The 25,193-nt window shown below is 44.7% G+C and overlaps 1 protein-coding gene across 5 annotated transcripts in view; it reads right to left on the reverse strand.

Moving 5' to 3' along the window:
• Positions 1–24,597, reverse strand: part of Fam168b (family with sequence similarity 168 member B) — a 31,399-nt gene extending 6,802 nt beyond the window's left edge. The window contains exons 1-5 of one of the 5 annotated variants that reach the window (XM_040729360.1): positions 24,397–24,597; positions 18,902–18,982; positions 9,958–10,038; positions 4,223–4,258; positions 73–215 (exon numbers count right to left, since the gene is read on the reverse strand). In XM_040729360.1, the coding sequence (XP_040585294.1) occupies positions 73–215; positions 4,223–4,258; positions 9,958–10,038; positions 18,902–18,971 (330 nt within the window). In that variant the 5' untranslated portion in view covers positions 18,972–18,982; positions 24,397–24,597. Of the gene's footprint in view, positions 1–72; positions 216–4,222; positions 4,259–9,957; positions 10,039–18,901; positions 18,983–24,119; positions 24,224–24,396 lie in introns of those variants that run through there. The other 4 variants (XM_040729362.1, XM_040729361.1, XM_040729363.1 and 1 more) reach the window with 4 other exon arrangements.
• Between the last annotated feature and the right edge of the window lie 596 nt (positions 24,598–25,193).

Here is a 25,193-nt window from a genome sequence, read left to right on the forward strand (position 1 = left end):
CAGAGGCTTCCAGGGCTGTAGGGATAGGACGGAACCAACCCTCCCCAAGGTGTAGGGCATGCCCGAGCATACCTGGGCGTACGGGCTCTGCTGCGGGTAGGCACTTCTCACTGGGTACACGGCCGTCTGGTAGGGGTTGGGGGAAGAGGAGTATGGTGGCACAGCTCCACTGGTTGGGGAACAGGACACTTTGTAAGGTGTACCAGGAGTGTAGCCTGGAACAAAGAAGTGAAAAGCCTGAGTTCACCTGGCCAATGCCAGACAAGGATGACTGAGCAGGGAGGAGCCAGGGCTACCAGCAATCATGAATACAGAGACACCTGTTGCCACTGCAGCCCTGTCTCTCTCCTCTAGTGAGACCTGGATATCTTAGCTTTGTGTGCAAGGATATACGTGTGGTGGGGAGTTCTGCAGAGCACATATGAACAGAAAAGCCTGTCTTGTCTTGCTGGAATAGAAACTGCTATGGCCTCCCTCGGCTCAACTTGGCATTAATGGCACATACACCTTTTCATCCTGCAATTGAGGTCCAGAAGTCTATCTTAGGAAGATACACACACACACACACACGCACGCACGCACGCACGCACGCACGCACGCACGCACGCACGCACGCACGCACGCACGCACCACTTCACTGCAAGCAAGCTTATCTCTGTGTTGCTCATTACAGCAAAACTAAAGAAACCAACTGAACACTAAAGCCTGGCAAAGCACCATAGTATAAAGATGTGAGTCAAGAGGGGTAGGCTGACTTGCATCACCCTCACAAAGACAAAATGAAAATAACAATAAAGCAGATGGTGAAACAGAAGACATGCGAAGAAGATGCTGAGGAAATGGTGCAACAGCTAAGAGCACATACGGCTATTCTAGAGGACCCAAGTTCAGCTCCCAGCACCTCCAGTAGGCCACTTACAACCACCATTAACTCCAGCTCCACAGTATCCAACGTCCTCTTCTGCCCTCCAAGGGCACTGGACCAATATGCAAAAACCCACACACAGACACACACATAACCAAATAATTTTTTAAAAAGAAAAGAAATACAATACATAAAACTACATAACCAAGAGGGGAAGAGAAGACGGTATCCTACAGCCATGTGAGAGTACTTCCAGAAGCTGCATACTCAGGTGGCAGGAAGGTGAATAACAGCCTGACTCCCCCCACCAAAGTGCTGCATCCCAGCTGGGAGCTGCAGGCCACAAATCTATTCAGAAGCTGAGGAAGGGCTCCCGAAGGACAGACTACCAGCTACTGAGGAACAGCAAAGAAGGGTCTTCCCTGGGGTCAGGAGAATTTAGACCACTGCAACTGGTCAACAATTTTCTGATGCATCCAATGGTACCCAATTACTGATACACAGGACAAGCTCCAAGATAACTGTATTTAGTGAAAGCCAGACAAATACATGCTGCAAAGAGCCAACAGGAAACCCTAGGAAGAATCCAGTGATTGAAAACTTCAAGGTAGTGGCCAGGACAGAAAAACAAGAATCTCCTGTCTTGCTGGAATAGAAACGGCTATGGCCTCCCTCAGCTCAACTTGGCATTAATGGCACATACACCTTTTCATCCTGCAATCAAGATCTTTCAAAGGAATGCAAGCACAGACTGTGTTGGGAGTGTACAACCAACCAACGCAGCAAACATCACTCTGAGGGCAGCTTCCAATTCTCATCAATTTGACCTCTGCACAAGTGCTTTCTGAAGAGGCCATGATAGCCTTCATGGTCTCACTGAGGCAAACTTGTGGCACAGAGCACTCAATTGTCCATATGAGTGTGTCAGAATTGCAAACTCTCAAGCTACACACTTGTCTCACAGATGCCAGCAACACCCTCTAGGATCCACAACAGAACTTGGAAAACATGTTCTCCAGCCTTACACACATCAACAGGAGACTCTGTGACCCAGTCATATAAACACTACTTAGCAAACATTAAAAAAAAAACTTTACAAATGAATCTCAAACCTCATTGAATTTTCAAAGCTAGACACAGAACAGCACATAACAAATGATCATTTACATATCTAAGAACCACCCAGTCCATCTTGAAAGTAATGGGCATGGCATAGATATTTTCAAATTCCAAAGTTTTAAATATCTGGAAGAAATCAGAAGGGGAGAGGAAAAGGGAAGTCCTTCTAGCACAATGAAAGTGCCCCAGAATTGGGGGTGGGGGTTGATAGCTCCAGAGTGCCAAAATTCAACTATGAGAATTCATCCAAATACACATTAAATATGTGAATTATGTGCATAAATTGCCTCAATTTTAAAAGAATGAACCAAGTATAAACAATTTTAATTTGATATTTAAAAGTTTTAATTATATTATTAGCAGAGAAAATTAATGAATTCTACAATATCTACCAATTTTAACTATACCAACTTTCAATACTGGTGCTCTGCCAAGAGAGCCAAATACACAGCTTTCCCGTTAGGGTTTACAGAGCAAGTGCACCGCAGGAGCGCATTAAGAGCCTGTCAGGGCTTGGGTAGTAAGGACTCTCTCGCGAGGCCCACGTGCAAGCAAGGCTGGTCTGCAGTGCAGTAGGCAGCACACGAGGCAAAGGCACCTTTAAGAGCCGGGCCTAACAGTGCATCTTCAAGTCACTTTAAGTCACTTTAAGTGTGCTCTCCACGTGGGCTGTGGGACCTATCCTCAGGGGAGTGCTTTTGCTTTGTGACGGTATACACAGTTTTAAATATGTTCAACTTTATTATATGACAATTACAAATTTGCAAGTTAAACAATTGAAGTTAAGCAATTTAAGATCCTTCCAGTTCCGGTTTCAGTGACACTGCAAGGGGAAGGAAGATCTAGGACAGCCCTAATTTCTCCCAAGTGAACGCTCTCATCATGAAAACAGTAGGCACCTGCCACTAGGCCAAGCCATGGGAGCAGTACAGCATCTGTTTGTCACAGACACGAGATAGGTTCTACTGTAAACAACCCGGAAGGATCCAACCCTCTACAAGAGGAACTTGACTTTTCGGAGGAAACACAGGAAGTAGAACACTAGCAGCAACGTGTAGGTAGGCAGGAGAGGGAAACTAACTGAGCAGGGATCCAGGCGAACATAAAAGAAAGAAACTGTGGGGGATTTGGGCAGGGAAGCTGAGCCCCTCCCTGTCAAAGCAGTCCTTCACTCATCACAGCCACAATCACACCCGACAGAACAACCACATCACAGGTGGCCGTACAAACCTTGATCCCACTCGATTACTCCAACCTAACCTCTGCCCCATTATTTCCATGAACCTCAAGTGAGCCATCTTGCCAGACTTACATGTCTGCAATCCCTGCACTCTGAAAGCGGAGGCAGGAGACTATGGATCTGAGGCCATTATGGATGCATTGCTTAAAACCAAAAATACAAAAGGGAGAGTGAAATCCTCTGAGGAATCACTACTACCACACTTAAAATGCTCAAGTGTGTTGCACTTTAAGAACAGATGCTAGGTGTTATCTGGAACCACATTCAGAACTTTTAGTGCTAGTCAGTTTTCACATGGCTTTAAAAAAACAAGGCCCATTTTCTACAGTGCACAATAAAAGAAACAAAAGTAAGCACTCATGATAAAGATAACATATCTGGAAACTGGAGCACTAATAATGAATACTTTAGGTATGATGACAGCATTATATATGCTTTTATGAGAGATATTTCTAAAAACCATCAACATGATGTATGAGAGTTGCTTCAAAGTAACAGGAAAAGTAATGGCACTATAGATGAAGTACCAACTCTGAGCTGGTAGCAACCAAAGCCAAGTGATTACAAAAGTAGGGCCTGTACTCTCAAGCTTGGGTATGCACCTGAAATCATTTCTAATGAAACCTAGACTCTTAAGCACTCAGTAAGCTGAGGCGAGAGGATGAGAATTCAAGGTAAGCTTAGGCTGCACATTTCAACTCCAATTCAACACATAGTGTATAGGCTGGAGAGAGTGCTCAAGTTAAGAGCACTGGTTACTCTTACAGGACCTGGGTTCAGTTCCCAACACTCACACGGCAGCTCACAAATATCTGTAACTCCAGTTCCAGGGGATCTGACACACTCTTCTGGCCTTTTCTGGCACTGGGCACACATATGGTGCACACACATACATGCAGGCAAACACTCATACACATGAGTGTTTAAATCTTAAAGGCAAACAAACAAAACAAACAAAACACAAAGGGCCAAGAACATAGCTCAGAGAGAGCACTTGCCTAACATGTGCAAGACCCTGGGTTCAATCTCCAGCACTGCAAACAAAAACAAACAAAAAATCATTTTTTAAAAAAAGACAAAGTATTTTTAAGGTTAGGCAAGCTGTTACAGATTTAAAGGAGGCAAAAGATGTAAATTCAACTTCATAAACAGATTCAATATGTAGCATTAAGTAGAACCTCATTCCAAATATACAGAACTATTGGCCATTTCTCAGTGTGATGCCTTCACAATCCTAGGAGCAATGGCTGTTAGCCCATAAGCCACTCTGCAGAGAACTACTGGGAGGTGGGGTATAGGTGCAGAAAATGCTTTTTTGGGGGGGAGGGGTTGCTTAAAACATACCCCCCTCACAATCTCTTTGGAAGCTACTGAAGGAACTACATAAAAGCAAAGTAGGAACTACAAAAGAGAGCGAGGACCGAAGGGAAGCAAGGCAAAAGCCTCAGGCTTCTGCGGAAGAGTGACCCAGACTAGGACTCAGGCTACAGCGCGAGCGAGGGCTTCCAAAGGAGCCCCAGGAAGGAGATTACCGGGATAGCCCATGGACCAGAAACTCAAGAGTCCTGACACGTAGAGAGGAGAGTCCTACTAAGCCTGAGAAGCACCAGGAAGGGAAAACAGACAGAAGAAGACCCACCGCATACACATGGCAGGGCACAGTAAGGACAGGGCAGGCTCTTAAAGGAACAAGTAAATCCTTGTCCCCCAAAGCCAAGTCCTTAAGAACAAAACAGTAACCTGACAGTCAAGTCAATACCCTGGGAACACAGGAGGAGCTACAACAAAATCAAGGCAGCGGGAGTGCAATGGGGTCAGGATAGACAGGCGTTTAAACATGGTGGTAGCAAACTCCCTCCCTCCCGAGACAGTGTCACACAGCCCAGGAAGAACTTGAATTCACTCCATAGCAGAAGACTATCCGAAATTTCCCATCCTCCTGCCTCTAGCTCCAATGAGCCACCATTCTGAGTTTCTGTAATCTGGGGACTGTCCAAACGAGGTAAGCACTCTACCAACTAAGCCACACCATCAGCCCCTTGCTTTAATTTAAAAAAGCGAGGCAGAGGCAGAGGCAGAGGCAGAGGCAGAGGCAGAGGCAGAGGCAGAGGCAGAGGCAGAGGCAGAGGCAGAGGCAGAGGCAGAGGCAGAGGCAGAGGCAGAGGCAGAGGCAGGAAGATCCCTGTGAGTTTCAGATTGTCCTGTTTCACAGTGACTTCCCGGTCATCGAGTGCTACACAGTAAGCACTTTTCCCTGAGGCTTTCAGATCATTAATGCACCTGAGTCATTCAGTGAGACCAAGTGCCTAACCTGCCCAAGTCTGATCATGATGCTCCCACAACACAGCCCAAGTTCCACCAGGAATGAATTGCAGTTCCCAGAGTGCCACCACCAGGAGTTAAGCTTCACTAGCTCAGTTCCTATGGAGATTACAAGCATGGAAAGCCCCTCCCAGATGTATCTGTCTGCAGCCTTCGTCTGTTCAAAATAAATGGATCATGTAATAGAACTTATCACCAGAAGCCACCACAAACCCAAAGGTTCTCAGACTCGCATGACACACAAGTGGACTAAGGAAAAAGGGTGGCTCAGGGTTAAGAGCACTCACTGCTCTTGCACAGGATCCACGTTCAGCCCCAGCATCCACATGGCAGCTCACAACCACCTGTAACTCCAGTTCCAGGGGCTCTGATGCCTTTCCCTGGCCTCTGCAGACCAAGCATGCACACAGTACACAGACATACATTCATACACAGACCAAACAAAAATAAATCTTTAAAGAAAGAAAAAGAAGGACCACAGCATCGCAAAGGTGCCCAGGAAGCCCCGCAGACCTGCACCTCTGTGCTAGAACAATCAAGAAAGCAGCAAAACTCACAAAAACTCCCCGTCTTATTGTGTCTACAGTGACGAGCTAGCCTTAGTCCTCCGAAGAGGGAGATGACATGTCAAAAACCCATAAAACAGGAGCACACAGCTCTGATTTACATGGTGAGACAGTAAGGACTTCAAAGTTCCCCCTATCTTCACCAATTTCACATAAGCATCTTTATCCCAAGCCTCTTGAAAACAAAAGCACAACTAAAGAGACTGGCAGCCAAGGGGTCTGGCACTCTTCAACAAAGACTTCCAAGGCAGGAGTGTGGGTCACTGCTGCTCCTACTGCTTCTGCACTCAAGGATTCATCTGAGAGCGGTCTTGAAAAGAGGACGAGAAAGGACTCTTCTCTCTAGCAGGAGAGCCGAGAAAGGTGGTTATCATCTGTCCCCGCCCCACACCCTTGCTTTTGGCATTCTTAGGAAAACTATGAAAATTGGTAGAAAGTCTTTAGCCCTTTTCACATCGGCTTGTACTCTAGGAAGAAAGCTGGTGTTAAGTAAGGAGGTAAGTACAAATGGTGTGCTACAGCATGAGTGCAGGAAGCACTAATCCACAAAGATGCATTCCAATCTAACCAAGTGCTACATACAATTAGCTCCAAATGAATGAAAGCCCCAAATGTACCGGCTAAAACTGCTGGGAAAAAAAAGAAGAAGAAAATCATCATTTGGGGCAGATTTTCAGGATACCAGAAATGTAGTCCACAAAAGAACCTCATCAAATTTTTAAAACTTCTGCTCTGTGAAAGACATATAGAAGGAGGAAAAAACTAGGAGAAAAGCCCATGTAATCATGAATCTGATTAAAAAAAAATTAATTCTTAAAAACTCAGCAACAAGCTAGGCGGTGGTGGCGCACGCCTTTAATCCCAGCACTCGGGAGGCAGAGGCAGGTAGATCTCTGTGAGTTCGAGGCTGGACTGGACCGATAGCCTCCAAAACAATACAGAGAAACCCTGTCTCGTAAAAACAAACAAACAAAAAACCCCCCAAAAAAACAAAACAAAACAAAAAACAACTCAGCAACAGAACAAACTTGGTCTCTAAGCAGGTGAGTAGTACAGCTCACCTTCAGCTACTCAGGAGGCTAAGGCCCAGGCGTTCAAGACATTCTGAGTGGGGAGAGTGGGAAGAGACACGCACTGCATAGATGGCTCAATGATTAAAAATGCATACTGCTCTTGCACAAGGCCTGAGTTCAGTTCCCAGCACCCATATTAGGTAGCTCACAACTGCCCCTAACTCCTGATCCAGGGGATCTCATGTTCTCTCTGGCTTCTGGGGCACCTGCACATGCTACAAAGAAACGCACACAAGAACACACACACTTAAAAAAGTGGGCCGGAAAGATGCCTAAGAAGTTAAGAGCACTTGCTACTCTTGTGGAGGACCCAGGTTTGGTTTTCAGCATGCACATGGTGGCTCACACCACCTGTAACTCCAGTTTCAGGGGAACCATCAGTCTCTTCTGACCTTTGCAGGTACTTGGCATGCATGTGGTGAGCATACATACATGTACACAAATGTTCATACAGAAAACAAAAACAAATCTTCAAACAAAATCTATACAAATACATTGCTAACTGCCTTAAAAAACAAACGTAGTAACTAATACTGTTAAAGATATGCATATTCTCTTCCTTTTGGAGGGGTGTTAGTAGGGACTGAACCCAGGTCCTCGCACAAGCTGCCAACTGCTCCATCACTGATTTTACCCAAAGTTCTCATTCTACTTTTTTAATTAAAGATGTATTTGTTTTTAATTATGTTAGTGTCTGCACCTGTGTGCAGATTAGCATCAGATCCCCTGGAGCTGCAGTTATAGGTAGTTGTGAGTTGCCTCACAGGGGTACTAGGACCTGAAATTTGCAATGTTAACAACTGCTCTCAACCACTGAACCATCTCTCGGTCTCCAGTCCCTCATTCACTTTTTATAGGAAACTGGAGTCTCTCTAAGTTGTGCAGGCTAGCCTTGAACTCACTCTGTAGCACAGACAGGCCTTGAATTAGGATTCTTCTGCATCAGCCCCCACAGTATCTGGTAGACCAGGCCCAGAAACACAACTCTTTACCAAAGTCAGTCAAATGGTAGATTAACACATGAAAAGATCAATGTGACTGTCATGGCAGTTCAAAACAAAACTATAACTGTAAATCATTAGATACCCACTAGTACAGCAAAGACAGAAAAGACTGATCACACCAGAGCTACAAATGGCAGAGGCCTGGAACTAATAAATACATGACAGAGGGGAACATAAATAGCAGTCACTCTGGAAGACTTTCTTGGCAGTTTCTTACTTGCCCTAAGAATCAGCTACTTCATCCCTTTGCATTTACTCAAAAAAAAGAAGAAAAAGAAAAAAGAAAAAAACAGAAAAGAAAAAGAAAGCATATCCATAGACTTATGCTAAAAACATCCAGAAAATCTGCAAAATGAATTTTATATGCAAACACCCAAACTCAAAGAGCACAAATGCCAGTAGCTAGTCAACAGACAAGCAAGTGATGTTTCCCAATTTAGCAAAAGAAGAGAGGAAGTAGTAACAGGTACCACAACAGGAAAGTCCAAGTACTTACACATCCAGTAAAAGATGTCAGTCCCACAATGACCAAGTGCATTTTATGTGATTCCAGTTATACAAAAATTTAGAAAACAACTCACCTATTCCAAGAGAAAACACATCTGTGATTCTTTGGCACCCAGTAAAGTTGAAATGGGCAGAACAAAATTTGCCCAAACAGGTATGTTCACTATCAACTGTGATAGAGGTACACGTCACAGCAAAAATGATGAAACATATGCTATAAGTATGTGCAGTTTGTTGTGTTATATACACAAGAGCACTGTTTGAAGGGAAGCTACAGAATGTAAAGTATCTTAGCAAAAGGAACAGGGTGGCAGAACCTGTTGGCACCCCTGCTGAGAAACACTGTGGACCAGCTGCTGAAGATGTTTCACAGCAATCTAATGGCAGGCACAGGGGGCCAAGTGTGTGAAAAGGAACGAGACAAAACTCACAAGATGGAGAGAGAGAAACCACTATGGGAAAGAGCTAGGAGGTTCAAGCAGGGACTCTTGTCTCCCATTAAACTTCTTCTGGGCATACAGTCATGTACACTCACATGACTTAAGTGAGCAGGAATATGAACCTAGGACAAAAACCACTGAAGCAGAAACACCATGTCCAAATTTTTCTTTGGGTCTGAGCTAAGAAAGGCAGTCAGGCTAGGCACAGAAGAGATGGATAGAAGGGTAGACTATATGAGTCACAAGCAAGGAATTCACAGGAAGGGCACTGCTGGTTTCTTCCCAGCAGCCTTCCCATGGGTCAAGCTCAGCTCTATGTCAAAGCATGAGCCAACACTCTCAAAGGAATCACACTGTCCTGAGTAAGTAAAGCTCAAGAGAAGTTGACAGCCCACACCGGAGATGTAGGAAAAAAATCTCACTAAACAATCTTAATGAAATTCAGAGTCAAACAAACTCATTTTCAATTTTAACCAGCAATTTCTCAAATCTGAAAATGTTCTCAAACACAAGTTTGCTTTTTAAGATATAACCACAGCGCTATGGACAGAACTCAATGACAAAATGGTCTTCAGTTCCGAGCATTAAGTCCTATGCTAAGAACAGATATCTGGCACAAAGAATTATCCATATAGCCCAGAGACTGCAGTGCGAGGCCCTGAGAAACTCAGTAAAGCAGAGCTTATATGCACTCAGAACTAAGTTTTGATTAAACTCATCGACAGGTTCATTTATCAACGTAGAAAGCCACCCAACCACAAATCCTAATTCCACACCTCCTCCCCCAGCTATCCACAAGATACCTGTCATGCAGTACATACCTGTTTGGAAGGTAGGATTTGCTCCGGGGTACATGTTAGGAGAATAGGCAGGAGCTGCTGCGTAGCCCACAGGAAAACCAGCTGCAGGAAAACACACAGCACAATAGCATTATCAATGAAATGCAGCCACCTGAACACCAAGCCTCCTTATCGCTGATTGTAGAACTCCACACACTGTGCTCGAACAAAATTGTCTCTAGAATTTTCTCAGAATTTTGACGAGTCACAAAATGTAACCTAGTCTGTTAGACCTATAATTAAATGCTCGCATTCTACAACTAGGTGGAAATTGAGTTAGCAGTCCACTGTCCAGAATAGCTGAATCAAAGGGCAGGTGTGCAACTTAGTATAGAGTATACCCTTAGCATGTGCAAGACCCTAGGTTCAATCCCAGGGCCAAAACTACTCTATAAGAACAGACAAGTAAAGCTAGGTATGGTGGTACACATCTTTAATCCTAGCACTTGGGAGGCAGCTAAGTAGCTGAGTTCCAGACCAATGAGGACTACACACAGCATGAACCTGTCTAGATTAAAAAAGAATAGATGAACAGCTAAGTCATAATTTTTAGCATAAGGAAAAAGGGAAGAAGGGAGAAGAATCCAAGATGGAGTCTAAAAATCCCAACATCCCTGGCAGTTTCACCACAGAATCGCATCATTTGTAAGTCAGCAAGAGGGCTGGAGAAATGGCTCAGCCGTTAAAGGCTAGGCTCATAACCAAAAATGTTAAGTCAGCAAGAACACTCAGCATCACGCACTAAGTCATTATCCTCACCTGGCTTCACTGCACAAAGAACCAAGATTCAAAGTGAGCTTGGACCCACCCTAGAGCCTACTTTTTGCTGATACAGAGGTAGGTGTTTTAAGGTCACACATTCTCAGTGACTGCAAAGACAGAGTTACAGTATTGTATTTAAAAGCTAGTAATGTCTGTTCTTGTTCAAATTCATTTCAGAGGTCTTCACATTTCTGAAATTCTAATCTCCAGCTCCCTTAGTTCAAGGTGGCCAGTTAGGAGCCTAAGTTGTCAATATCATTATACTCCAGTCGTCTACCTAAGGGGGCTCTAATTAACCTCAAAGATGCCCAGAATAGGAAAACTCAATCAGAATCCACACAGAAGCAAGATCATCTGTTTCTTTCTTAGAGACAGGAGCCTCCTGCCACTGCCTATGGAGGACGTACTTATAGGCATGTACTGACATACCCTGCTGAAGATTACCTTTTAATTTTTAAATTTTCACGCATACATCTGTGCTTGATTGTCTGTATGTGCCCACATGGGTACAGGTGCCATTGGAGGTGAGAAGTTGGTGTCAAACTCCTGGAGCTAGCAGACAAACAGTTGTAAGCTACTACTTGAGTGCTAGTAACAGAGAACTTGGTTCTCTCCCAGAGCAGCAGCAAGTGCTTTTCACATGAGCCATGTCTCCAGCACCCAAGGTGACTTTTCATGATACAACCAAGTCTTTAGTCACACTAACCCACAGCCACAGACACAATCACACAGATATATCAAGTAAGATATTTAACAGAGCCCTGTCCTTGTGGTGTCCACCAGGCAAGGGAGCCTCAGACGCTCACCTAGCACTCCTGGCAGCAGGACAGCAGGACAGCAAGAAGTCTTCACAGCCTCTGGGCAAAGGGCCCAGCACCCCAAGCCTTGACTACTAACTACCACTATTGCTTGTGAGGAGCTGTGCTGCTTTCCTACCAAGACTGTGCTGAGGTCGTCCAAAGGTGTCACCAAGGGCACTCAAGATGGAGGGCTTTGTTGCTGTTTGTTTTGTGAGACATAGACTCATGTAGTCCAGGCTATCCTCAAACTCACTATGTTAACTGAGAATGACCCTGAAGTTGTGATCCTTGCCTATACCTCCCAACTGCTGGGACTAAAGGCAGGTGGTATCATAACCCCTTAGGGAAGCTCCCAGAGTGAAGACACTCAGAACTCGGCAAAAACTAGAGGCAAAAAATGCATGCATCTGTGTCTGTGTGCATGCATCTGCATGGGCGAGGAAAGGGTTCTTTGAAGGTTTTGACTAAAGTTCCTTTTCTTGAGATATTCTTTGGAGGTGACTTTTTCAGATATTTTCATTGTTGCTGCTGTTGTCTTAAATTCTTATTACATTTACTATTTTGTGTGTAAATGGGTATGAGCTCCAGTGTGCCATGAACTTACAGAAGTTCCTCCTCTCCTGCTACCAAGTGGGTCTCCAGGATCTGTTTCGGAATATTATTTTAACTAGGCAAAGATGTATTATACTTGTTTATGCTGTGGAATATTACTTTAACTATATGAAGGTGTGTTACATTTGTTTCTGCTGCATTTGTTTAATTATGTAAAGATGCGTTGCTTTGTTTCACCTTGCCTGCCTTTTGTTTAATTATGTAAAGATGTGTTACATTTGATTCACTCTGCCTGCCTAGACACTTGACTGGTTTAATAAAAAGCTGAGCAGCTAACAGCTAGACGGGAGAGGGATAGGCAGGGCTGGCAGGCAGAGAGAGTAAGTAGGAGGAGAAATCTAGAGAATAAGAGAATGAAGGAGATAAGAGAGGAACAAGTCTGGGGCCAGAAGCCAGGCAGCTGTCAGCCAGCCAGACATGAGAAGCAGTCACAATAAGATATACAGAAAGAAGGAAGGAAGGAAGGAAGGAAGGAAGGAAGGAAGGAAGGAAGGAAGGAAGGAAGGAAGGTAAAAAGCCCTGAGGCGAAGCGTAGATGAAGAGAAAGAGGTTAAGTTGTAAGAGCTAATGGGATAACCAAAGCTAAGGCCATGTCACGATTTGGGAGCCGATTGGTGGCCAAAAAGAAAGCCTGCTACAAGGATCGAAGTCAGGTTGCTGTGCTTAGAAACAAGCACCTTCTTCCTTTGGCTGGGGCCCCTTATGTGCAGATCTACTACGGCAAAGCAGCCATTCATAAAGCCTTAGCCGAGTGGTTCTCAACCTTCATAATGCTGTAATAATACAGTTCTTCTTGCTCTGGTGACCCCCAACCATAAAATTATTTGTTGCTACTTTATAACTATAATTTTGCTACTGTTATGAATCTGTGTTTTCTGATGGTTTTAGGGTAATCCCTGTGAAAGGGTTATTTGACTCCCCCTAAAGGGGTCATGACCCACAGGTTGAGAACTGCTGCCTCAGCTGAAAATAGTGTTCCTCTGTCAGGGAAAGTCACCTGAGTGTACAGTTTAGGGAAGAGCTCACAGGCAGTGGTAAGGGAGGAGGGGGCACCCGCTTAGCCAGTCAAATCAGCCATACCAACCCTAGTGACCCACAGGGCGACAAGCTGTTACGGCCAGAGTGTCCTCACATGAAGTCCTGCTTCACCATCCCACCTCCCCAAAGCCTTCCTGAACAACCCTGAAGGTCTGTGCTGGAATGGGGCCACCACTCCAACTGTGCACAGCAATCCCTGCAAGGACTCAGTTCTCTTCTGCTGAAGCCTCAGCCTCCAGGGGCTTCCCTCGATCTTCAGATTCTCCTCTACCTTAGCAGGACTGGTCAGCTTCTCTTCTGGTTTCCTTCTTTTCCACTCGCCTTCTCCAGTCAGTAAAACAGTGTGCAGTACACAGATGTTGTATCAGCTTTACTTATTTTGGACACCAATGGCAGTGACTTCCACAAATGTTCTGTGGACCAACCCTGACAGCCACCATAGACCCAAAGCAAGCCAGGTCAAGCAGGATCCACTCACCAAGACAATGCTCAGGAACCAGAGAATCAGTTAGGGGAAAAAACTTAATGATTTATTTTTGAAAAGTCAGAAATGCCACTAACTAGGTCATATCCCACAGTCCTCTTTAATAACTGCCACAAAAATCAAAATTCCCTCATATCTCCCTCATAACCCTTCAGGACTCTCCAGAGAGTCCATCCCAACCTTCTAACAGTGTGTTAATACACTCTGAAATTAAACAAAAAACACACTAATGGCACTTAGTTTAATGGACGGTGTCATGACACACCTGGTCTGTGGGCATCAACACCCTCTCTCCATCTCCTGAGGAGCCATGCTGCTTCTATACCCGCCCTGCTCCATCCCTTCAGCCACCTGGGAGTCATTCTACTCTTCACCCCAACCTAAACTGAACACAGCCCACCTCCCAGGCAGCACAAAGCCCAGGGCAGCAGCTCTGCAAGGCCCTCCCTGCACACTGCCTCAGCCAGCTGCAAAATGACAGCAGACCAGACTCTCACTCTTAACCTCTAGTCTGCAGGCTTCAAGCAGCAAGGTTTGGCAATTCTGTCTCCTTGCAATCCTAACGCTCTTCCTGAAAAGGTCCTCCAGGTGTTGTTACCAAGGCCTGTCTCCTTCAATATCAGCTCTACCTCCTTGGCATAGAGAGTAACTGTCAACATATTCAATGTTGGAGATTTAAAAGGGAGGGAGAATCCCCCCAAAAGATCATCAGATCCCTGGAATCTTATGACTATGACCTTATATGGAAAAAGGCCAGAGATATGACTGTGCCCTGAACTCAATGGTAAACATTCTTACTAAAACACACAGGAAAGGAAGAGAGCGTGTGAGCAGAGGCAAAAAATGGAAGGACAGTCAGAAGGGGACAAGCTCAAGTGGACTCTCGTCAGAGAGCCCAGAGGAAAAATAGCTCTGCTAGTGCCTTAATCTCAGACTTCTGGATTCTGAGAACATGAAGACATAAATTTCTATTGTTTTAATATACAAAGTTTGTGATAATTAACAGACATTATAGAAAACAAAATTACATCACTAAAATATAAGCAAAACAGACGTCAACCCCCCCCACATCCATACCGCATTTCTCAACTACACACACCATCCACCCATCCACACCCCATCACCACACATACCACACACAAATTCAGCGACAAGCTGCAGGGAAGACTTTTTTTTTATTTTAAATGGCTTATTTCAGAAATATGTTGGCGCATGCCTTTCATCCTAGCACTCAGGAGGCAGAGACAGGCTGTTGTCTGAGTTTGAGGTCACCCTGGTCTGCTAAGCAAGTTCTAGGACAGCCAGGGCTACACAGAGACACTGTCCCATAACAAGCAACAACAAACCCGTGCACCTTAAGGTGAGCAATAGCATATAAAGACACAGTACAAAATGTGACGGTATTTTCTTAACTGGACACAATGTTTCACACCCGTAATTACTGAACAAAAGAGGGCTGAGTGTTAGAGGCCAGCCTGAGCTATATCATCAAACACTGTTCCAACAAAGTATAAAAGCTAATAGAAGATTAATAAAAGTTTCCTTAGTCCAAAAGATACCAAGAACACGTGAGAATCAGTCCCCCCCCCCCCCCTCTGTCCCTCTTTCTGTCTCTCTCTCTCTCTGTCTCTCTCTCTCTCTGTCTCTCTCTCTGTCTCTCTCTCTCTCTCTGTCTCTCTCTCTCTCTCTCTCTCTCACACACACACACACACACACACACACACACACACACACACACACACAAAGAAAAAAGCCATGGCAAGGCAAGCAAGAAAGTTCAGTAGGTTAAAGAACTTGTTGCCAAGCCTAACAACCTGTGTTGGATTGCTGGGATCCACATCGTGGAAGGAGAACTGACTCCCTTAAGTTGTTCTCTGACTTCCCCAGGCACAACACGGCACATGTATACGACACACGATAATTAAATGTAATAAATCCCTTTAAAAACACGGCAAGGAATAAACGGAAATGAAGAAAACCAGGTGTTATAAATGAGGAAATGAGCTGGAGATATCGCTCTTACAGAGAACCCTAGTCCAATTCCCAGCACTCACATGGTGGCTCAAAGCCAGAGAACCTGACATTATATTCCACTTCTATTACCTGTATTAAACACATTAAGTAAAATTAAAAACCAGGTGGTAGCGCACACCTTTAATCCCTGCACTCAGAGGGCAGAGGCAGACAGATGGATCTCTGTGAGTTCAAGGCCAGCCTGGTCTACAGAGAGAGTTCCAGGACAGACTCCAAAGCTACACAGAAAAATTCTATCTCGGGGGGGGGGATATTAAAACCAAACAAATGAGGAAACAGTAACAAACAATAATTAATACCAATAATCATTACACAAGACAGCATTCGGAGAAAGACTTCCCTCCATGTCCCATCAACCTTTGTGCTGAAGTTATGCTGGCCTAAGATTCGATGAGCACATATTCCACATATCTGGTGCCCTAGATACTAGGACCCAGTATCCTCAGGGAGACTTTAAAATAGTCAAACCAAAAATACACAGAAGGTAACTAAAGTATAAAACACTACATAAATGACACTGAAGGTTGTTTCAGAGTTCCCTCTCTCAATAAAAAAATAAATAAAAACAAAATAAACAAAAACAAGACACCTAAAGTAACGGTTTACTCTAAAAGTCCTCTCACGGAGGACTGGTCAGTAAGAGACAGCCAAAGGGCCAGCAGATACACCAAGGCTTTGTCAGAGCTGCCTGGTGCTGAAGCACATCCACAGAGCCTTAACCTGGGTCTCACACAGGGTGTGCCAACCCCTGCCTGCCTGCACAAGAGGCAGGGACAAAGTCAGCACCTCTCAGTACCACAGCCTCGCCAGCCTGATGAGCAGAGAATCCAAGTCCCAGAAGAAGACTTATCAGGTAAACTAATATCATGGGTGTTTGGTTATTGCTCCGGCTCCATATTTATTCAGGATCCTCTTCAGCTATTCCATTTAAACCAGTGTTAACACTTTAAAAACAGTAGGTCTTATCACCAAACTGCTTTTCATCAACTGAAAAGTTGTCCCTTTCTCCTTCTAATTTCTCTAAATTCTTCTGATGTGATGCTCACAGTTCTTAACCAGTCTATTTCCTCTCTTACTTTACCCCAAAACAAAAACCCACGTGTTTGTGTATGCATTAGAATGTGCACAGGTTTAAGTAGGTAACTAAGGGGTCAGAAGAGGGCATCACCTCTCCTGCAGCTGGAGAAAGAGCAACTGAGCTGTCTGATAGGGGCCCGACTCAGGTCCACACTGAGCCATCTCTCCAGTCTTCAAAGTTCTTAATTGGTCAGTCTAGTTCCTCAAGTCTTTTACACTTTGGTTCACTCTCAACAGTGTTCTGTCTTCAAATTACTCTAGATCTCACTGGACTAACTATCCTGAACCCCATTTCTTTTAGTTAATCCGTCTTCAACTTGTTCTCCACTTAGAAATTTGGCTGTTGTGCAAGCATTCTAAACTTTCTTGTGACATGGCTTCTACCTGCTGGTTCCAATGCAGTAATTATTCTGACCAGTGGCTTTTCCCAATAGCACCCGTGTTTTGTAATAATTTTGCACATGAGCAGGTAGTACTTTCTGCGGGAAGGCCAAACAACTCATATTTCAGACAAAAACTTCACAGTAATTCTGCATCTGCTGCTGTCAGGTACTCCAGGGATAAGGCAGCAGAGAGAGTATGTTGGATGGCGTCAACTTCTGGATGTCCCCACTAGGAAGTATAAGTAACACGAACTAGAGCCTCAGTGCCCCAGAATGTCTACAAGCACTGCTCTTCTCAGAGCCCTTATAGACTCACAAGCTTTCCTGTGGAGCCAGCAAACACACCCTCTCCACCCCTTTGGTGAGAGGACCACTCCCAAGAGAGATTGCCTGAGGAGCCTAGTGACTGTACTCCCAGCACACAGGAGATTCTAAGCACCCTGTTCTGTCCCCATTTGGGCAGCTAGAATACCACAAACAGCAGCAAATACTCAGGGCAGACAGTATCTACAACTCTCTGACCGAGCGAAATGGGCTTGCGTCACTTTCAAATCTGGCTGAACACTTCTCTCCCGTCTTACAAGTTCAGTTTTGCTCCATTTCCTTAGAGTTTTGTCCCAAGATGGTTGTCCCCAACGTATCTGAAGCCCCAGAATGAAGGCGAGGCATGACAATCCTGCAACACCAGCCACTTCAGAGGCTGAGGCACAGAGATTGCCAAGCCAAGGGAATTCAAGGACAGCCTAAATAACTTAGCAAATCCCTTTCTCAAAAATACAAAAGGGGTAAAAATACAGTGAGCAGCAGCAGCTACAGAGCATACACAAGGCTCTGGGTTCCATCCTCAGTACTCAAAGGGGAAGGACCCACTATGAAACTGTAACATACAAATAACTACTTCTTGTTTAGTCACCAATTAGGACAACTGTCTGCAATTTTTGACCAAAGTCCCGGTTCCCCAGTGTTTTGCTTTATGGCCTCCCCCAGTTCAGCTCTGACAGACTCCACTCACTAAAGTGAGGATGGGGTACATTCCTTAAGTTATTCAATAGGACCTCCCCTCTATCTAGGGAGATGGAAGTCATGTTCAACCAGGACAAGCCCCAAGAAAGGTGTGAACAGGGACTGTGAAACCACACTGGGCTTTCCTATATGGCAGAGACCATGAGACTCCTACTCAAAAGGGCTGAACCCCATAAATACTGAGAAAATGGGACGAACTGGGAGGTAGAGAAAGAAGGTCTTGGCCCCACCCACAGCTCTGTGTAAGGCCAGACCCAGACATCTCTTGACTTTTCTCCCCTCCCTCCCTCCCTCCCTCCCTCCCTCCCTCCCTCCCTCCCTCCCTCCCTCCCTTAGGTTTACCCGTCTTATAGTTCCTATTCCTGTGATAAAACACCATGTCTGAGAGCAACTTGAAGGAGAAAGGGTTCATTTAATCTTACAGCTGACAGTCCGGCATGAAGGGAAGTCAGGGAGGGAAGGGAAGCAAAAGTCATGGTGTAACACTGCTTACTGGTTTGCTTCCCATGGCTTGCTCAGCTTGCTTTCTTATACAATCTGGGACAGGGCAATCTGGTGGGTCATTTTTGCAATTGAGGGTCCCTCTTCCCAAATGACTTTAGCTTGCATCTAGCTGACATAAAATTAGTCAGCACAGCCACTGTAAATGTTTATGCTATGTGGACATAAAATGTTTAAAGGTCAATAAGGAAAACAAAATTCAACTTGCTTACCTGGATATCCAATTCCTTTGGCATTTGCATAGGGAACCCCAGAAGACCCAGGGCTATAAACAGGATTCATGATGTCAAGAACTAAAGGGGGAGAAAAAAAGGCGATTTAGCCAACTTCTTGTATCCAGAATTTTCTCCATTAGCCCCAAAGAGCAAGCAGCAAATGTTATTCTTGCCCACTATAAAACAATAGATTTTTGGCTGCTCCCAAACAACAGGGACCAGAAAATAAACACTGGGTGCTCCAAAAACTAGAGGTGCTCAATCAGGTTCCAGTATCCTTTTCTTCATAACTCCCTTCAATCCATCAGAACTAAGGGAAAAGATATCCACTACAGCCCTACTTAAGATGAGAAAATACAATTAACCTCAATGCCCTTGTAACAGTTAAATCAAAATATATCCAGACCATAAATTATTATGCAGTTGCTTTACAAGTATTTAAAGGGTCTGAGTCTTTGTCTAGAATGTGCAAGGCACTGGATTCAATTGCCCACTGGGGGGAAAAAAGCTATATGAGCCTAGCATGATAGCTCTTCTCTGCAATCCCAGCACACAGACATTTGAGGCAGGAGGAACACCACAAGTTCAACACCATTCTAAGCTTGTGTGAGAGCCTGTCTCAATAAATAAAATTTATAATAATAGATGCACCCCAGAATAAAAAACGTCACTCTTGAAAGAAACACACAAACCAGAACAGTGATCACCTCGGGGCATGGGGGGGGTTTGGTTTGGTATTTCTTTTCCACTTCTGTCTTGACTAAATGTATTTTTCCTAAAAGATTACTGTCCAGACACTCTGTTAACCAGCTCAATGTTTTGACAGATACTAATCTTTTCTCCTGCAAAGTTCATTCAACCTCATCTCCAAAAGAAGTAACATTTTCATTAGTTATCTCCAAGTGCCTCTTACTTCTATCACCCAACGAGATCACATCGAGTTCGCACTATTCTTCATCTGGTGCACCACTTACTATCTGAGGTGGGAAGAATTAAGGTGATCTTTAATTTAAAACGGGAGATAAAGTTGCTCTTTTAAAGTTTTTAATTGTGTGTGTGTGAGAGAGAGAGAGAGAGAGAGAGAGAGAGAGAGAGAAAGAGGGAGAGGGAGGGAGGGAGGGAGCGCGCGCGCGCGCGCGCACACACACACACACACACACACACACACACACACACACACACACGTGCATGCAGGTGTCAGTGGGTGTCAAAGAGGGTGTTGGATCCCCTGAAGCTGGAGTTACAGGGGCTTGTGAAGCACCTGTTGTAGCTGCTGGGAACCAAACTTGGGTCCTCTTCAAGAGCAGAAGTGTTAATAACTAATGAGACTTCTCTCCAGCCCTCCCAAATTGCTCTTTTAAAAAAGTAAAGATAAAAAAAGTCTGGGCCTAGTGGCCTACAACTGGAGAGGCTAGAGGGTCACATCATGAGTTCTCAGCACTGGACAATACAGACCTGTGGATGGAGAAACAAGGGCCAAAGGCATAACAGAAGCAAACTCAGTTGTGTGTTTTCTCACACTTTAAGAAAACACAAACTGGGGCTGGAGAGATGGCTCAGAGGTTAAGAGCACTGGCTGCTCTTCCAGAGGTCCTGAGTTCAATTCCCAGCAACCACAGGGTGGCTCACAACCCTCTACATGCCAGAACATTATATACATAACAAATGAATACATGTTTAAAAAGAAAAGACAAACTGCCCCTGGCAATCCTCAGTCCCCAACCTTTATGGTGCTTCTGTTTCAATTGTCATCTCTGAAGAAGTAAATTCTTTCCAAATTAATTTTCTACTCTGAGCAGCGGCTGCACTTCACTTTCTTAATTAAGGTCAAGATAAGCACAGTGCTATGTAAAGGCTACTGAGAAAACAAGAGCAAGTCACAGTTCCCTTCTAAGTTGACAGTCTAGAAAAAGCACCATCCACTACTTACTTAGAGATGGAAAACATGCATCTTTGTTTCACTAGCATGTAGATTATAGCTATTTCAAGAAGTGAGAAAAACCATGATTAATGATCTGGGATAAACCATGGTAAGAGCAAAAGAGATCAGAATCCTTTGAGGATTGAGTGCTGAAAACAAAATCTGGTGGAACTCCTCCAAAAGGAGCAGCAGCAATGAGAATTGGGGTAGCATGGTCAGAGCCAAGGACAAGAGGCATTTCAGGGAAGTCAGATTACTCCAGAGACTAATGATAAAAACTTAAGAGGCAGTGCACCTATCTGCCCAGCATGTTTGAAGTCCTAGGTTCTATCCCAGCACCGAAAGAGACAGATAAAAGAAAGCATTGCAGTTCCCCTTTCAATTGGCAAAATGTCTTAGTGTGCTGAAAGAAAAGCAGTAACAGTTCCGTGACCAAATGAAAAAGCCCTCCTTAAATTATGTATTCAATGGTGAGAGTGCCCTCAAAGACTGTGAGCCCAAAAGCAGTAAAAAATACCTTGTGTGGCTCAGTTTCCCTGCATAGAGGGGGCTCACTAATACCTAGCCAGCACAGATAGCACATGAGACTCCTATTAATGAAATTTAACTTACGGCATTTAAAGTCTAACTCGGAATTATCAAAGCACACCTGATTAGCAGATGTCAAATGTAAACCTATCAAATCAACCTAACTACTCACATTATATGCACCCTCACATGACAAGCGTCTGTTACTCTCTACACCCAAGGTGCTCTGCTCCAAGTGTCACAGTAATGTCCAGTTTACAGGAATGTCAAGGAGTTTGAGGACTACATGGAATAGGATTATGAAGCAAACCACACAAAGCCAAAAGGAGTGTCAAGGACAAATGTTTGTTCTTCAATGGTATGAACACAGGTGAGAGAGGATGTCTGATATAAAACTAGACTTATACTAAAGACAATAGGTAGAGCGTGTTTAGATTCTGATTTATATGGAAAGATACGTAAAAAACGTATTTTAGTAGGCTTGAAAGTGAACACAGGCTGAGCACCCAACAGTGGAGTTTGTTATTTGTGGTAATGCTTTTGTGTTTATATGGCAATATGAAAATTTTTAGAAAGACAAAATATAGCAATATGAATGATACCTGTAATTTAATTTCTTTAAAAAGGGCAAATACTGCAAAATGCTACTAAACTTTACTTCAGTATGTGGGGAATATGGCTGCATACAGTGTCTCTTTGTATCATGAAAAAAACAAAGAAAGACCCAGGGTTCCTATCTAGCTGTGCTTCTGGTGCCAGTGGTCACATAGCAACCACCAATCCCTATTCTGAGCTGGTGCAGACCAGGTACCCAGCCTCAACTGAATGCAGGAGTAGAATTCTTAAGTCTTCCCTTTGCAATTACTCAATTATGGGAACACTGTGAGTGGTTTGATGCCTGTGTCAGAACAAAGTAACCACATACTTACCCGTCAAAAGACTGCAAGGATTCCTCAACTATAAATTCAGCAATTACAAGCACGTCATTAAAATGAAAGACTTTGAGTTTTCTAGAATTTGTTTTTATGGGGTTAGGGATTTAGCTCAGTGGCTAGAACGCCCAGGTCCTAAGCACCTAAGGTCCTCAGCTCCAGGGTGGGAAAAGACAAAATTACAAAATAAGACTCTCCCAATTAAGGCAATCAAGACAGATTTTTTTATTATCTGTATTTATGTTTGTGCCTTGTGAGTGAATGCCGCCTGTGTGTGGGAGTACCCATGGGGGTCAAAGAGGGTGCCAAACGCTTTGGAGCTGGGGTTACAGGCAGCGTGAGCAGCCTGAGACAGGCACTGGGGAAATAAGCCCTCTGCACTCTTAACTGCTGAGCCATCTCTCCAGCCCCTACTTTGAGTTTTAAAACATACAGTGACCTAAACATTAGTTTTCGGCTAATGTGTTAATTGCAAAATTGTCAAGGCCCGACAGTGTTTCATAGCAGCAACATTCATTTCTGCATGCTTTAATCATTTCTACCCAGAGGCACCAATAAATAAGCTACAAACTCATTAGAAAAAAAAATCAGTAAGTGACCTCTGATAGCGAGGGAAGTACATCTTACAAGAAAACTCTCCACTTCTCCAAACTCAGCTTTCACTGCTGTTTGCAAACTCCCAGGACAGAACTCATGTATTTTTGTGGAGGACACTCTGATCTCGAAAAGCATACAGAACACAGACAGAAGCAGTTATATCACAACTGTTACATGGACACACACATGCTTTGAAATTGTTTGCAACCAGTCCAGAAAAGTTAACTGTCGATATAAGACAAGTTAGGGAGATAACTTCCTTAAACCACTGGACCTACAAAAAATTATTTTTTAAATGCACTTGTCTTATTTTTCCCAACTCCAATCACTTATCTCTGCAGTGCTGTGCTATTTTCCCCCCAGGGTTTAAAAAATCACATTAACACAATCGGTTATGTTACCATTCTGTCTGATTAAGATGGTCTAAAAGGCAGGTGTAGAGCTAGTTCCACTCAATCTGTGGCAGCTTCCTCCTCCCCCTGGGGTTCCAGGCACTTGCCTTATACAGAGGGTCACTTGCACTCTTAGGAGGGTGGAAGAAGGCAATTCTAGCAATTGCTTCTCAATCATGACCTAGGTGAACACAGAGGCAAGCAACTCAAAACCTAGAGCACCCGTCTGCGAGATCTTAACTTTCGTTCAGTTCTGGTCGTAATTAATTTAAATACCCTTAAAGGTTTTCATGCATGTCAAAACATTCCAAAATGCTGCACGAGTAAACTACAGATACTGCCGAAGTATGCCTGCTGTACACAAAGACTTAAAGAAGCAAAATCTTGAACGATTTCCACCGTGGTAGCTTCTGCATTAGGAAAAGTAGCCTCATTTCTCAAATCTTGGCTGTCAAAGCAAAACCACCCTTTAACTCTGAACCTACCAAAGTTTTAAAGGCTGCGTTTCTAATAGATTGCACGAACTAGTACCTCTTTTAATTTAAAATCTAGGCATACTTCAGAAAGCAATCTCATCTTAAACAAGGCGAAGCGGAGAGTTTACGGTCTAGGAACTACACAACCCCTTTCTTTAAAACAATAAAATTTCATGTGTGTATGCGCACGTGCGAACCTTTTCACTAGCAAACCTTCCTGCATGCAAACCACTCCAAGAAATGTATGGGACGGATTAAACACCAGTTAACACAATACAAGAGACACTGGAGGAGAGAACACCCTCCTGTGGGCGCGCTAGCAAGATATCCTTTTCTTTTCTTTTTATTTTTTTTTCTTTTCAGATTAACCTGGACCGTGCCCCGGAACGTCCTTTCCTTGCTAAGATACCCTCCAAAGTCTGCCTTTTCTTGCAAGAGAGGGGATGCTGGGTCTGCGGCGGCCGGCATCCCGAGTGACCCGCGACCTTCTCGCCCAGGCCCTGCACAGGCCCCCCCGCCCCCCCGGCCCGCCTCGGACAAAGCGGCGCCCCGGCTCCCCGCGCGGCCCGACCAGGCGCTGCACAAAGCACCGCACTTCCGGCCCGCGCCCGCCCCGAGCCGCCGCCCCCGTGCTTCCCGGACTTACAGCGGCCTGCGCCTCCGGGACCGGCGCGCGCCGGCCCGAGCCGGCACGGCGTGTGGCTCGGCGACGGGCAGTGCCCAGACAGCGCTCCGAAGCGGCCGACCGCTAGGCCTGCGCTGCCTCCCGCTCGCCTTGCCGCGGCCCGCGCTACCGACGACGCTGCGCAGACACCGCAGCCCACGACCTCACTTCCGCCCGCCGCGCGCCGGCCGGGGGGCGCGCCGGGCACGTGACGCAGCTGCGCGCGCGCGCTCCCGGTAGTCGTGCGCGAGGTGCCCGGATGCTGGGACGCGCGTCTAGGCTCCGGGCTTCAGCTCAGGCTCGAGCTGAAAGCCAGTTGGAAACGACCTTGTAGAAAATGGTTATGACCCGCAGTAACTTCGGGAGAAAATATATGACGTTTCGCATTATATTTACATAATTCCTTTTTTATGTTTTTTTATTATTGTTCTTTTTTTAAATGCTTTTCTCTTGTTTTATTTTGAACCACGATGGCCTTGAAATTACAGATCTGCCTGCCTCTGCCTCTAGAGTTCTGGCATTAAAGCGACAGCCACCATGCACAGTACTAAGATTGCATTTTTATTTTTAGCTGTGCGTACACGTGGGTAGAGCTGTGTGTGGATTTGCTCGCATGAGTGCTGGGGAAGAGCTGGGACAGAAAAAAGGCTTGTGATCTCCAGCTGGAGTTTTGAGTCACTCAACGTGAGTGCTGGGAAGTGCTCTGAGCCATCTCTGGACTCCCCACCACCCTTCTTAAAAGGTTGATTCATTTTATCTTTATGTGTGTGAGAGTGTTT

This window comes from Mesocricetus auratus, unplaced genomic scaffold, assembly GCF_017639785.1.
Source record: "Mesocricetus auratus isolate SY011 unplaced genomic scaffold, BCM_Maur_2.0 Super-Scaffold_100021, whole genome shotgun sequence".
Classification (NCBI taxonomy): Eukaryota; Metazoa; Chordata; class Mammalia; order Rodentia; family Cricetidae; genus Mesocricetus; species Mesocricetus auratus.